At 42.2% G+C, this 15235-nt stretch overlaps 1 protein-coding gene across 5 annotated transcripts in view; it reads right to left on the bottom strand.

Moving 5' to 3' along the window:
* mbnl3 (muscleblind-like splicing regulator 3) overlaps window positions 1–15235 on the bottom strand; it is a 32595-nt gene that overhangs the window by 11741 nt on the left and 5619 nt on the right. For 3 of the 5 annotated variants that reach the window (XM_023407341.2, XM_023407337.2, XM_087174272.1), the window contains exons 2-6: window positions 11416–12442; window positions 4089–4253; window positions 3363–3566; window positions 3027–3269; window positions 1728–1881 (exon numbers count right to left, since the gene is read on the bottom strand). In XM_023407341.2, coding sequence (XP_023263109.1) covers window positions 1728–1881; window positions 3027–3269; window positions 3363–3566; window positions 4089–4253; window positions 11416–11589 — 940 coding nt within the window. In that variant the 5' untranslated portion in view covers window positions 11590–12442. Of the gene's footprint in view, window positions 1–1727; window positions 1882–3026; window positions 3270–3362; window positions 3567–4088; window positions 4254–11415; window positions 12443–12532; window positions 12930–15235 lie in introns of those variants that run through there. The other 2 variants (XM_087174269.1, XM_087174270.1) reach the window with 2 other exon arrangements.

Raw genomic sequence — 15235 nt, 5'->3', positions numbered from 1 at the left:
ATGCCATGTCATTTTCTGAGCTTCAGATTCTTTTCAGCAGCAAAATTTAAATTTTTACTGTCAGAACTTCTTTGTATGCATAGGAGAGAGTTTTAAAGATATTATCTATCCTTGTAGGGCGCCCTATTGGCGTAAGTGTTTAAGACACTGACAATGTAACTGCAATGTCACTGGTTCTGGGTCACCTTTCTTACCAAGGCCCTTTTCCGATGATTGCCGAGTCTGGCCAGGTAGCCTGCTATAGGAAGAGTCCTGGTTGTTCCAAGAGAAATGGGAGACACTTGAGCTGAATTTCAAGTGTCTGAAAACTTATGTCAATGTGATATATCAGTTTTCCTTTTTGATAAATTTTCGCTTTGTCATTATGGGGTATTGAATGGAGATTGATGAGAGAAAAAAATGCATTTTTTTTTATTTTAAAGGCTGCAACATAACAAAATGTGAAAAAATTGAAGGGGTCTGAACACTTTCTGAATGCACTGTACTATGACTTGTTGGCAATACTGCAAAACATACATGATTTGTAGTTAATTGGCTCAGACATACTATCCAGTTCAACCATGTTGTCGTCCAGTTAATCAATCATTCACTCAATAAATTCCTCTGTGCACATGCAGTATAGTAGCTGATTCCCAGCTGTAATATAGCTGGCGTGCCAGTGGCTCCAGAGGGCAACATGCACAGAACAGAGCCTGTCACATTATTTACAGACACGTACTAAAAACAGAGCAGAGCAGACGAGAAAGACAGCAAGAGGAAAACAAAAATAAAACAAGGACAAACACTTGTGGTAAAGAAGAATAACTGGCAACAGCAGGTAAATGCAAGTGAACAGGTTCAGGTTAAGTGCAGACAACACAAGCGACTCCGAGGCTGTCACAGTTGGTGCACATGTGTGCCGATACATAAAGATACAAAAACAAGTTGTTGATAAGTGAAAGATAAGAGCACAAAAGCCAACTGCTTTCAGCTGATGCATAGACAAGACACTGAAGCTCTGATCAGCATTAGCATTAGTGTAGAGGTGGGACTGTATATCCAAGCAGCAAGAAATTAAGATAAAACGAATGTGTAATAAATATGCATGAGTAATCCTGTCTCTTATACACATCTACGTCCAGTTTATTTCACAAACACATGAGAACCACGGACAAAATCATGACATTTTTAAACTTTTAATATTGTTAGGAACAGCAGGGCTTGTTTTGGCTTTGTACTTTGTTCTGTCTTACCTTCTTTGTTTGCTTTTAATCAAAAACACATGCAACTTTTTAAATAGAATGACTGCCAAGCTCTCTGATTGCATGCAAAGCATGCACCCAGCAATCCATGCACCGACCATGTTTGTACTGATACTGTAACATGTGTCCTCTAACTTTGTTTATGGTTTCAACCCCTCTCATCACACATCAAGCCAGAGGGAATCAAATGCAAGCAACACAACGACAGTTGTAGGAAGGGAAGCATGCTGTGATAGCAGAGCAAGAGGCAAGCATGTTACACAGTTGAGAAGCCTTGCACGGACATAGCATGCATACTGTTACCACTACAGCTGTAACTTCCCATATCCCATAATATCAACTAGTACAACATAAAAACCCTTGTGTTTGTCGGTCCGTAGCACTCTTGAATCAATTCCAAGGGTCCTAGACCAATAATTTAGCCCCTATATGTTTATACAATGGATGGACTATGTCTCAGTGTTGCTGATGTGTTCAGAGACTCACCAGTGGGGATAAAGGCTGGCTGCTGAAGCTGCATGTTAGCCAGGGCTTGCTGGTAGTGGAACATGCTGGGGTTGAAGACGGCGGCAGCGGCTCCGTTGCTCTTCTCTAAGATCGGCCTCTTTGGCAGCGGCTGCATGACCCCTGGAGGCAGAGCCTGGCCAGCAGGAGAAAAATAGAAATGTTTCTTCATCACTGGCTCCTGCAGGGGCAACAAAACCTGCCCTTGCCATATATAAACACTTTCCCTGCAACAAACAACTGCATTTTCTGGTTTTCTCTTAGAGTAAATATACTGTGGTATTTTCTAAGTGCTCTTTAGACTCAAAATTGTGTTGACGTGGATGTTTCTGTTTACCACCACAAGAGGACACTGCAGCATCTAAGATTAGCTGAGACGATGTGGGACAATCCAGAGGTCAGGCCAAGAGCAAAACAAGATTGCTATGATTTCATTCTCTAATGGGCCCGGTGCTGAAACATCAAACTGCAGTGGAAGATAAGCAAGACAACTTTGGACTTATGTTAGCAACATATAAATATAACATGAGTGTGGGAAAACAAATGGCACAATATGGCATTGTAGGATGTGATCCCAGGCTGATGCAGGAATATGATTTTAACTATACAACCTTTGTCTCAGATTAAATATGTGGAAATGTGAAGAGCTGGTGACTATACAGAATAGTAGTAACAGCAACAGTTCAGCATGTCAATAGCATACAGTATTAGCACCCACAGCAGCAAAAACTGAATAAATGCCAGAATGTATAAACCTTGGACCCATTTTGTTTCTAATTGCTTTCCTTTTACGACTTCATTTCATGTCTTTTTCGAATATTGTGTTTCTTGTTTTTCTGCATAAGCACTGCAGATCAACCTGATTAAGTTACAGCTGCTCACAATGCTAACTTTAGCCCTTGTAGCTTGCTTCACTGATACAGGTTCAGCAACATTCACAGTAGCAGACATTCATGAAAAACATAATCCGCAGACTACATTATCAAATTTCAAACTAGCTGAGGGATACTGTGACACCCTGATCCTTCATTGCATCAGTGCAATATCAAAGTCCAGAACAAGAAAAACCTCTACTGTTTCACTGCAGTTTAAACAGATATGATGAAAGTAGATTTGTAACTTTGGCGAAGGTGAGTGGTGGCTTACACCTGTGTTTTTCTGTTGTACGATTTTTCATATCAGAAAAGCAGTTGATAAAATGTTCAACCCCTTGCCTAATGTTTACTTTTGGTAAAAAGAAAATAGAGTTCTGTTCCTGTCACAGTGTTGAGAAGGACTCACCAAGCCTGTGTTGGTGATTGTGTTTTGACTGGCTTGGTGCTGTGCGGCCTTGATCCTGGCCTGCAGGTGAGCAGGAGGATGGAAGTACTTGCACTTGTCTCGGCTGCAGCGGCCCTTGATGTAGTCCATGCAGACGATGACGGAGTTCTCGCTGCAGTCCACCATGCCGGCCTCCAGGGGGTGAGCGTAGCGGCAGTCGCTCTCACCCCGTGTGCAGTTACCACGCTGGAATTCTCGACAAACCTGGCAGGGCCAGCGGGAGCACTGGTCAACATTTACCTGTCATCATACTTTGGCCAAACATAGAAACACAACAACTGCACGCAGGCTGCATACCTCCAGCTTGTCTGTGCGCACATGTTTTTGTGCGGAGGTGCCGTTGCCCATGGCTGCCAGGCTGGTGGGACTCCCAGGGACCAGCAGGGGAGTACTGGGCAGCAGCTCAGGCATCAAGCCCATGCCTGGGCCCATGTGGCTCAGATATGGACTGAACGCCATACTGGGACTCGTTGCCAGGGAGGGTGTCACCGGGAATGTTGTCTGAGGGAGGGAGGGAATGGCAGAGACAAGAGACACAAGACAACAAGTTACGGCAGAGCTTTCACCAAAGCTAATGAAAGCTAGAGAAGATTTGGCGGTAACATAACCGGTACTATGGGTTTTTTCAAAGTAATGAGAACAAGAACGGTCACTTTTGACATTCAGGCAAGTCCACACTTCCTTTTAAAGAATTGAATAAGGCGCACAGTAACCTTGACCTTTGACCACCAAATTCTACTCAGTTTATCGTGAAGTCCAAGTGAACAATTGTATTAACAATTTCATTTTATTTAGAAATACCCAGTGGCTGTATTTGGCAGGGATTTCTAAATATAATTCTCATTGTAAATGAACAGAAAGCTAAAGCAAGTAAGTTTAGCTTTCATCTTTAAACAGTCAGAAGAATCCTCTTTTTCCTTTTGTTGAGAAAGATTCAGCTTCTGCCGGTAAGCTCTGCCTGCAGGCATGACCGGTGGCACTTGCATTAATTAAAAAGTCGTTGTTTTAGAGTGGGCCGCTCACTATGGGCTGCAGCTGTGTTCCAGGCAGCATGAACTGCATCTGTTGAGCCAACATGGCTGCCGCGGCCTTCTGCTGGATCAGGTTGTTCCTCCCGTTAATCTCCAGCTGGGTTTTCAGGTGAGGAGGTGGGTGCAGGTATTTACAGTTCTCACGTGTGCAGCGCCCCTGAGGAGGATAGAGGAGGGAGGGTAGATGAGTGTGAGAGCAGACAGATGGAGTGACACTTTATAGTGACTCTTAGTGAAGGGAGATGAAGTCACACAGCTGGGAGATGAGAATAATGTGATTGAGAGGCTAAATCAATAAGGGGTGTGCCTTTACGCAGACGACAATGACCACTCAATACCAAACATAAAAAGCTCACCTTAGTGCAGCAGCTGATCTAAGTTTAGTAGAGGACTTTACAATCAAGTGCAATTTGTTAAGATAAAAATCAAGAGTCAAGTGTGTTTTCCCAAACCGTCTAAGAACTATGTCTTGTAAATCATGTCGAAATAAAGTACTAATGAAGTCCCAGAAGATCTTATGTTGCATAATTCATGCAACACTTTCTAAAAGTGTTCATCGCATTAAGAGTATGCTATGCTGCAATCAACAACAAATTTAACCACCACTCATTTAAAGTTGTTTTTTGTTTCTATGGACAGTAATTACACATTTTCACATTTCATTTGAAGATAACCTTTTGTAACATTTAGTTTCAATCAAACTATACATTTCATTTGATTTCATAAGTCTTTTTCAATGCAATGTGGAATGACAGGTGTAGTATTTGAGCCAGCTTTGGATTTTCCACAGTGGCACAGCAGAAATCAAATAAACCACACTGACAAGAGATAAAGCTGGAGAGTGAAAACATATGCTCGACTCTCACCGTCCTGTGTGACCAATTCTGTATCTCTACCTGGTAGCTATCAGCCCAATAAATAACCTACTTTCTAGAAAGAGAAAAAGCAAATACTTCAACGTATTCGTGCCTAACTGCAGCACACACTCGATTAGTTCAGAGAAAACCTAAGATGGGATTAATTGGAGAATAGGGAGTAAATTTACTCTTTTCATAATAATATGGTATATTATTATATTAGCATAGTATTTTTTTTTAGAAAGACTTAATGTTCTTGCTACTCTAGCTGGAAGTAATTTAAACAATTTTACATACTGTTGTACAGTTAAATATATAACAATGAAACATATTTTATTCACTCATCATAAGTTTTGTATGTAATATCTTGATATGTAATGTAACTAATGGCTAAAAACAAATGTAGAGAACTAAAACACATAAAGTGCCAAATAATATCTAAGGACAGTATTTGAGTAAATGTATTATACTGTACTGTGTGTGTGTACATATATATGTTGGTTTCTGTTCGTAATCTTTATCAGTCCTCGCCTCCAGGAGGTCAGAACAAGGTTAAACAGCACACCTGAAGCCGGGAAGAAATGTCCTGCTAAATGATACATAAGCAGGGGGACTGCTTGCTGAGGTTTAAACTGCAGTCATATGAAGGAGTTTTCAAAACGCATACACACACAAACGGCTGTGGTAGCTCTAGTACTAGATATTAAAAATACCTGCTCTAACATGACTTTGTCAAACATGCTAATCTAACGAACACGGCACCATTTATGAGTGTGCATTGGCCAATACATCATGAAACATGTCGGTTGAACAGTCTGTATTCGTCTGTTGCATGTGTGCGCATAGTCCAAGCTTTTCTATTTGTCCTTTATGCAAAGCTTCATTCAACACATGTAGGCTTAAACAATAACAGCAGACAGATAGTATGACTAAAACCAAAGCAATACGCATATTTGAGCAAACTAGATGCCCTTTATGATAAATGTGAATGAAACAGCAGGAAATGGTTATGAAAAACATTTCCAGAGGTCACATAGATAACAAATGTTTCGGATTATAAATTAAACTGGTTATTGAATGAAAGCTGAACAATGTAGGACAATGCAGGATGATGAAACTACAACTCTCAGATTTTCCAGTGATATGGGAAACTGTACTTAAAGCCTGTAATCAATGCAATGTTATTATGGATGCAACTAATGATTAAGACATTACCCAGTAATCTGCTGATTTTCTTGATCAATCAAAACAGTTAAAATTACAATTTTCCCAGACCAAACAACCAATCCTCAGCTGCTTATTTTGTCCAAACAATAGTCCAACCCCCAAACAAAAATCTGTTTACAATCATTTGAGACAAAGAAAAGCAGCAAATCGTTACACTGAGCCAGAGAATGTTTGGCATTGGCTTGAAAGGTGACTTAAACAATTAATCAATGACCACAGTAATTGCTGATTCATTCATTCTGTTTGTTGATAAACTAATCTTTTCAGCTCTGAATGTTTTACATTCAAAAATGAAACTATGGATCCAAAATAAATGTTTCAATGAATGAATACTATCTTAGGTTGATATAATTCTGTATTTTAGTCAGCTGAAGCTTTTCCTGCATCAGCAGTCACTGACACAAACCATTTTGATCAGAAGTAATCCTTCATACTCCTTTTTACTTGTCACTTTTGGCTGCTTGACAAATCCTAAATCAGATTTTGAGCCATGTATCTAAAAGCAATTCATTTTGCCCTAGAATGTCGTTGAAGCAGTGTCCTTCGTCCCTGCCAGAGTCTGTGGGGAAGGTGAAGATGGTGCTGCAGGAACACTGCAGGTCAACACACACTCAGTGGAGGAACTGCAGTCTCCATTAAACCCCTGGGCCGACAGCAGCTGTCTGCCCCTGCAGATGAGCTGTTAACCTGCTAAACTACCTCTACTGAGCATCAGCCACATGCTTCGTAATCACCACACCCACACAAGACAGCTCGCATTAGGTGATCACGAGCATGCTGCACAACTGACAGAGCACTAAAGCATCAGAAAATAAAAACTCTAAGGGCAAACTGACGTCATGGTGCAGATACTCTGACGGTGATGGATGATGTCATGCTGAGATGAGGACACATAAAAAGCATTTAGCAGCAGCAGAACTACATATATAGGGCATGAAGAAACCTGTCTCCCATACCAGCACCCAGGAGAGATTCACATGACCTCACACACCAGACAGAAAGCATACAAGCTTACAACATGTAGCAGCTTGAAAAATGTTCAGGATGGTTCACAGGCTTACACAAACACTCTCGCCTACACTGGAGATGCAAACTAGATTTGCGTCAGCAAGCTGCGTGTATAGGGATGAGTCTGTAATGAAGAGTGAGGCCCATGGGCCCAGCAACCCTGCTCAAGCTCAGAGGGAAAGAGAAGTAGCTATTAATGGGCCTAATGATGAACTTAATGCATTGCGTGCTCCAAAACAAAAAAGCTTGACCAAATTACTGTCTGAATTTTGTGCTCTGAAAGCACAAATATTGAGCAGCTTTATAAAAGCTATACAATCTGCCGTAGAGAAAGAGGCCAGTGAAAAGTGGTGTTGAGGAGAGTATTGGGTCAGGAATCTCCTTTTGGTAACCATAGCAACACACTACACAACACAGAAAAAGTCCCTGTAAGTACAGTAGTGTGTTGTCGGTACACTCAGTGAGAGGAGAGAGATGGAACATTGATAGACAGGATCACTGCTTGGATCTAAGCCTTTACACACATTTTTAGAGCCATATTATTTCCATTATTAATATGGGTTTTTTTTCCTGCAGTTAAAGATTCACCACACTCAAGTTCAGGCTTATTCTCGTATGTGACAGTGATGAAGAACTCAAAAAAAGTTTTGCTTAATCAATTAGTTGAATATGTCAACAACTATTGGATGATTAAGATGAAATTTTGCAGAGACGGTCATGGTTCTCAGGACATGACTCCTACTGACTTTGAGTTTTCATCTTATGTCACCATTAAGGCTGACATTTGGGTATTTTTTGTGAAATATCTCAACAAGTATTTGGTATGACATCAGGTGCTCCAATGATGATGTTTCCCTGACTAAAAAAAAATAAATTTAGTCATTACTTTGGTTTATGGACAAATACCTGCAAAATGAACGGCACTCACATCATCCTCAGCTGTACTTTCTGTTTAGAACTAAAATGCTAACATGCTAACACGCAAACCTTAGATCAAAGCACTGACGTACAGCCTCAAAGAGATACTAGCATGGCTGTAAACGCTTTTCTTCAGATTAAAAGGCTGAAAATTTTTGGTATCAGCTTCTCAAATGTGAAGGTTTCAATTTCAATCTCGATATGAGCTGAGTATCTTTGGGTTTAGAATTGTTGGTTGTTCAAAAGAAACCTTTTAAAAGTGTCTGAGAACTTGGATCTGCCATTTCTTTAAATCTATTTTCTGTCATGTCATAGACCAAAAATTAAATATCTGTGGATTAATTGATAAGGAAAATAATCATTAGATGCAGCCCTTACCGTCATGTCATTCAAAATCGACATTGCTCTTAAATCTACTGTATGTTGCGCAGATGTGATGTCCACACTAATCATGTGAGATGACAGCAGCACTCCAGTTAACAAGGTAAAAAGAACTAGGCGGTGAGCTCCCCCCTCCCTCCCTGCAGCAGGTTCAGACCAACCAGACAGAGCTAATGGAGGAGAAAGCGGGAATGACAGCGGTCGGCTCGGACCGGGCTGGAGATGCCAGATATGGGAGGGACAAGTGAGGAGGGAAGCCATTAGCAGATAAATCCATGAAATTAACAAACACCCTTCTTCGGGCGGGGAGCAGGGGGAAGGAGTGATGCTGTAGTGCGGCTCTGTTCGGGACACCGTGTGGTGCTTCTTTGTTTTTTCTAGTCAGTGGACCAAAAACAACGACTGTCAGCTGAGTATAATCCTGAACAACAATGAGGACAGAAACACTGTTGTAAAGAGGTGGTTGCTGACACACTGTGCTGGCACCAAAGCCCTACTGCAGCCCCTGATAAATAAAGCCGCTTTGACCTTCAACTGTCACCAACTTCAGTTCTTTTTCAAACTAACAACATGACCCCAGGGCTTCAAACAGCCAAACATGGCCTTTAATGCTTGTTCACTGCCTTTGGTACAAAGCAGCTCGCCTCTTTCTCCCATCAATGCAACCAGTACAGAGCCAGGCTGTTGCTCTGTGCTAAAAACAGCCGTGCCACTCAGGAAGATCAAACTATCCAATGGGTACGCACTCCTGTGCTGTTGCTAGGCCCCCTCTCTTTTTCTCTCCCTCTCTCTCCCTCTCCATCTCCCTCCTGCTCTGGAGGACATAACACAGAAAAATGGCTGAATAATAAATTCTAACTCAATAAACGAGGAGACAGCAGCTGCACTCAGACAGAAAGCCCCTTGTCTGGGTCTCACTTTTTTGCTGCACGAAAGCTGCTCGAGCAAAACCTCTCGTAAACACACGTGCATCCAGACGCATATGCACACGCCGACACAGCAACCGTCTATTCTCGATTTCAGCACAATCGGCCATTGATAGTCGGAGCTCTTCTAAAATACAGTAAAGCATCATCACTTGTCAGACTGTTAGTTTTTCTGCTGTGTATGAGTAGTGCTAGTGTTGTGGTTCTGTGCCGGAGAAAGGATGAGAGTCAGGAGAGCAGCTGCAGCGATGTTGAAGCAGCACAACCGACTAGCCCACATCAGTGGTGGAGAACCAGACCATCAGCAGAGCAGCAGATTATGTCTGGGCATAATACTAACCATAAATATCTAGATAACAGAGGACATTTTTCTGACATTGTAATACGCATCTATATGTGTTTAGGTATAGAGGTTGGTCTACGTGAAAATTTATACCATGGCCACTGAGAATCCTTCATTCTGATTGGCTGAAAGGTGTGGATTGACCTTTAGTGAACAGAGAGTATGAGTGGACACCTATGATGTACGTTTGATTTCAGTTCTAAATTAATGTGACAATATTAAATCATAAGTAACGATAGCAACAATGAGGCTTAGCTAAAGAGCTTAGAACTAGGTTATTTGTGTAACCAATAAAAAAATAGCTTAATAGCTGCACAGTGAGAGCAATGAAAAATTAATTTCAAACATGTTGTGAGTCAGGACATCTAAGTAGACTAACAGTAGGAGAAGAGAGAAGACTTCTGAAATAATGTAAGCTATTCCAAGGCAATTACAGACGTACAACTTGTTGGGAGTTATCCCTTACATGTACCATGAGACAAAATTTGTCCACCATTTTTACAATGGTAACTATTCCATTAATATATGTGCTTGTATTACTAATCATTATTATTACTATCATTGCAGGTAATGTTGCAAATCAGTGAGCAACACTGCTTATTGGCCATATTGGATTTACAGGATTTTTAATTGGTGCAATGAAGTACCTTGATTGGAAACCATCGTAACCTAGTGGTGCAGGACACGTACCGTGTAGCTGCAATGTTGCTGGTTATGATCTGGCCTGTATATCATCCCCCTGTCTCTCACATTTCCTGCCTGTCTCTCAACAGTATTCTGTCTGATGAAGACAAAAATCAGCTCAAAGAAAAATGCCTTTGCATTAGATATTTCATTTAAAATTTTTATACATGCTATGACAGTAAAATATACTGCTATCATGAAATAGAATTGCTAAACTGTGATATATTTTTTTTTATTATATCCATATTACCTACGCTTAGCTGAAATTAACTGCTTCAGACTGCACGATGACAGGTCAAAAATGTAATTTTCAGCTGGTATTCTCAAGAATTTAAAAATCATTCTGGGCTAAATGTGACTTTTTAAATAATAAACCTAGATAACAAACATGTTCATCATAATTCACGAGATTTAAAAGTAACAACATAATCACAAGGACATAAACACTCCTGTAGTGCCCAGTCCCAGAATCACAAGAACGTATAAGATTCTGACAAAAATAGTGTTTAAAAATTTTAGTAGCAGTAAAAAGGGTGGATCAACTGACCAACTGACATAGTTTGCAAGGTTTTACCCCAGGAAAACGTTGAGCTTATTGTGACGCATCTTTCTCACATTTAACTATCAGATGACACCGCTAACCATGGTCACACTCATTAAATATATGGCTTTTGATATGTGAAATACAACCTCTGTTGTTTCCTTAAATCTGGGCCACTTCGACTGAAACAAAGACCACCTCCAGTATAAAACACTACAGGGAACTGTGGTTTGTGTGTGTGGGCCTATATGTGGGTGTGTTTGTGTTTAAGTGTTAAATAAGCGGGCACCACCTTAACTTCAGTATTTATACAATACTACGCAGAACCAAAAGGAACTAACTACCCTGACATTAACCATAATGCATGTGTCTAAACAAACAGGATATAATATGGCAAGGACTGGTGGTGAGTGAAATGTCTGTTGCATTGTTACCTTCAGTGAGTCAAAGCAGGCGATGACTCGGCCATTCTCCACATGGCAGCTCCGGGAAGGGTGGGCAAACTTGCACTCTGCATCAGACCTTGAGCAGGTACCTCTCTGAAACTCACGACACACTTCCAGGGTCAGCCATTTGGTGTCCCGTCCCATGGTCATGCTGACAGCCATCAGAGACGCTCACAAACACGGAACAGTGGTGGGGATAGATGGACGGAAAACTGTCTGATGAGTGCAAGGGTGACTAATAGTGATGCAAGAAAAAGAATCCCCAGCAAAACAGAGAGGAAGAACAGAAGCAAAAAATATATTCAGTTTTCCTTCAGCACAAACAGGCAGCGAGTCCTTTTAGTCGAAGTATTTTGGGGGATGTTTATTAGTTTTTCCTGGGAAATGTGGCAGCTGAGGTTTCACTGGGGTGAGATAGAGGGGCTTGGTTGTGAGCAGAGGCCAGCTCTGTCTCAAAAAAAAGAGAAAAAACAGAGACTACTCTGAGGACATCACTCTAGAGTGCTTGGATATGTCGCTGAGCATCTGTGCCTTCACCTGAATCAACTGACACCCACCCTAAGTCACCGTTACATTCAAGTCAACATGGCCAAGGCTATGGCAGTCTCTGTAGAGCTAATTATGTTTCAAGAGCCTGAAAAGGAAGATTTCTGTAGAACAAAAAAGCAGAACCTTATAGGGATGGTTTCCTTGCGCTGATGAGACGAGGTGGCAGCCCAGCTCAGGGTATGTGGGGACTGCAGCTCAGCAACATGGGATGGATGACTCTGTGGCTGTCTGGATAAAATGTAGCCTCCATTCAAGGCCAAACACACACTGAGCCCCGTCCTGCTCTCATCCAGCAAAGTCAGACAGCAGCAGCAGACAACCCCTCGCAGTAGGCACTTCAGAGTTCTACTTCCTCCTCTTACTTCAGTCTCTTTCTCATCCCTCCTTCGCCATCCTTTATTCTTCTGTTGTCATCCTCCTCACTGACCTCTCTTCTGCATGTCCTTGCTTGTTGTCTTGCTGTGGACTGTAAAAACAGAAGGGCAAACATTAATCCAAGGCATTAACAAACCAGCAGCCTGTTGAAGAGAAAACGTTGTTAATGTAAAGCTACAACCTCGTGTGGAGCTTGTTTAAACGGAGGGTGATGAGGACCACGAGGCAGGAGGGTGGAAGGGAAAGCGCCAAAGAGAATAAAGCGAGGACAAACAAATACGGGAGCAGAGCATACGGGAGGGAGGGAGGCAGCAATGAACGGCAAAGGGCAAGCTATGTCTTGATTAAGTGATACAAGAGAGAGAGAGGGAGAGGGAGAGGGAGAGAGGGGATGGAGGGAGATTGCAGGCAGGACAGAGACGTCACTTCAACTCCCCTGAGGTCCACGGAGCAGAAAGTAATTGACTAACTTGATATGAATCATGCTGCAATATACTGTGAAAAGCGGTGTCCTTGAAGTGGCACGTGTGGTCGACACCAGTGATTCCCAGACAGTTATTAATGTGAAGGGAAGAAGCAGGAAAGAGAGAGACAGGGTGGAAAGAGAAGAGGTAGTTCTTCACAACTGCAGCTGCTGTGCTCAATGCAGAGCAACAGCCAATCGGGAAAACTTTTGCAGGCAGGCAGTACACATCACCAACCAATGACAGGGCAGTTTCCACAGCAGCTCCTCCCTCCACAGAGCCCGTCCTTGTTCCTCCCAGGCTTTTTTCACTGGTACAGCACAGTCATGGCTGAGCCACATGGTAATATTCAAACTGTACAACAACTCTGAGCTGACTCCAAACAGCTTTGTTTCCTCACAGACAAGGAGGAGTAAGTTATGTCTTATTCAATCAGTGGATTATACTGCAGTGTGATGCAAGGAAGACGCGTGCTGTGAGGAAGCAGAGTGACGTGTCCGGACACTAACTGAATACAGATAACAATCAGTGAGGTGGCTCAATAAAGATACACACAGAGGAGAAACTACAATTTAGCTTCACAGGGGAAGGCAAAGTCCAAACTGCATTTTGGATGTGAGAGATATTAAAGAGAAAGGAGGGCTACCCTTTATGATACATGGCGGTACATGAATGCACAAAGTGAATAAACAATAGGCGAGATGCAGGAGAGGAGGAGTAGAAAAAAATAGAAGGAGGAGAGGGGGGTTGGAGAAGATATTATCAGTCCCTGTGTCTGATGGCGGCAGACACAGACGGAGGAAGCGACGGGGGGGAGAGTGTGAGGGAACGAGTGTGTGGTGTGTGTGTGTGTATATGAGAGCATGCAGCTAGACAGCCCAGTAGGAGCACACTGCAGTGGAGTGGGAGAAGGAGGGATAAGGGGGAGGTGGGAACTGAATTGATACACCCACCTTCAAACACAAGAACAAAGACACATCCCAACCCCAAAAAAAGAGGCAGGAATGAGAGATGAGCAGGTACAGCAATTGCTTTGCTTGCTTAACCATTATGCCTCCTCCTCCTCCTCCTCCTCCCAGCCTACCTACAGATCGATAGAAACTTTTCTCTGGGGGGACGAGACAAGCACTCCTCCTGCAGCTTTGCCTGTCCTGCATTCACGACCACATCAGTGTCAAACGCTCTTGCTTACGCACGCCCTGACGACGCAGCTCAGCAATATGCAACCCGCATCATCAAAATGCTCCTCAGCAACGCTCCACACTTCCTCTCCTCGCTATTGCCACACCAGACACCAAATGGCGCACAGTTGCCATTACAACCATTCTTGGAAAGCTACGCAGCTGAACTGGCTCTCCTCCAAAGCCATTCCAGTTTATACTGCATCCTGTACCTTTGAATATGCACAGCAATGACCTATCACTGATACATGCTTTCCAGGAGTTTCACCCTCCTGGAAAATTTCACCAACTGTTTAACCAAGCCTTTCCTTGTTAGCTTTTGCCTCTGGCCTCTATCAGGGCCTTTACGGCTACTGGAAGACAATGGGGACAGTTAAAAATAGAGAAATCATGCCATGGCATAATGTGTAAGTAGGTTAAATGTGACATGCCAACTTGGGGGTTGTGTTTGTTACAACATGTTCATGAACAGACAGAGCGACCTGTGAGAGCTATAAGTAATTAAGTAAATCAGACATTCAGACAAGACAGCAAGTATGTTTTTATTAATTAGTTACTCATAAGTGGTTGCAGCCTCTTTATTCCCGAATGCAGAAATGTAGGGACATGAATATGGACAGATGACTCACAGTACAAAGTTCCTACTAAGGATTGACTATCAACTATACTTAAGCACTTTTGGCAAAATATTAATTTCAGCATGCCAACATGCTGATGTTTTGCGCGTTAACATGCAAATATTTGCTAATTAGAACAGAAAAATACGGCTGAAGCTGATGGGAATGTCATGTGTTTTGCAGGTATTTGGTCATAAACCAAAGTACTGGACATAATCCAATTTTGATCCGATGGTGACTCTAGAGGAAAAGCCAGGGGATCATCAAAGTTATTACAGTTCATCCTGAGGAAGTCATGAATGTGTGTACCATATTTCGTAGCTGTTAAGGAATTTTTCCTTCTCTTAGGTCTTTAGTAGTAGTAGTATTAGTAGTAGTATTAGGCAACGTTTTCACAGGTCACTTACAAGTAAGCCCTAAAAGCAATAGTTCATTGTCTGTCTCATGGATAACTGTGAAGACACTGATAGAGTCAAGCTGGCCCATTCCACAGAAGCAGTTGCCATGAGCAACCAAGGTCATAAAGATATGATGGACCGAGCCTCCGGGAGAGGGAGTGAACAGTCATAACACAGGGGCCCTCCAGCTCCAGGATAGGCTACCGTGGTAAAGTATTGCATGA

Source organism: Seriola lalandi, unplaced genomic scaffold (assembly GCF_002814215.2).
Source record: "Seriola lalandi dorsalis isolate HSWRI2012SDOR001 ecotype SW California unplaced genomic scaffold, Sedor1 jcf7180002054333, whole genome shotgun sequence".
Taxonomy (NCBI): domain Eukaryota; kingdom Metazoa; phylum Chordata; class Actinopteri; order Carangiformes; family Carangidae; genus Seriola; species Seriola lalandi.
Note: the sequence above shows the minus strand (reverse complement) of the source record. Positions and strands in the feature narration are given on the sequence as shown.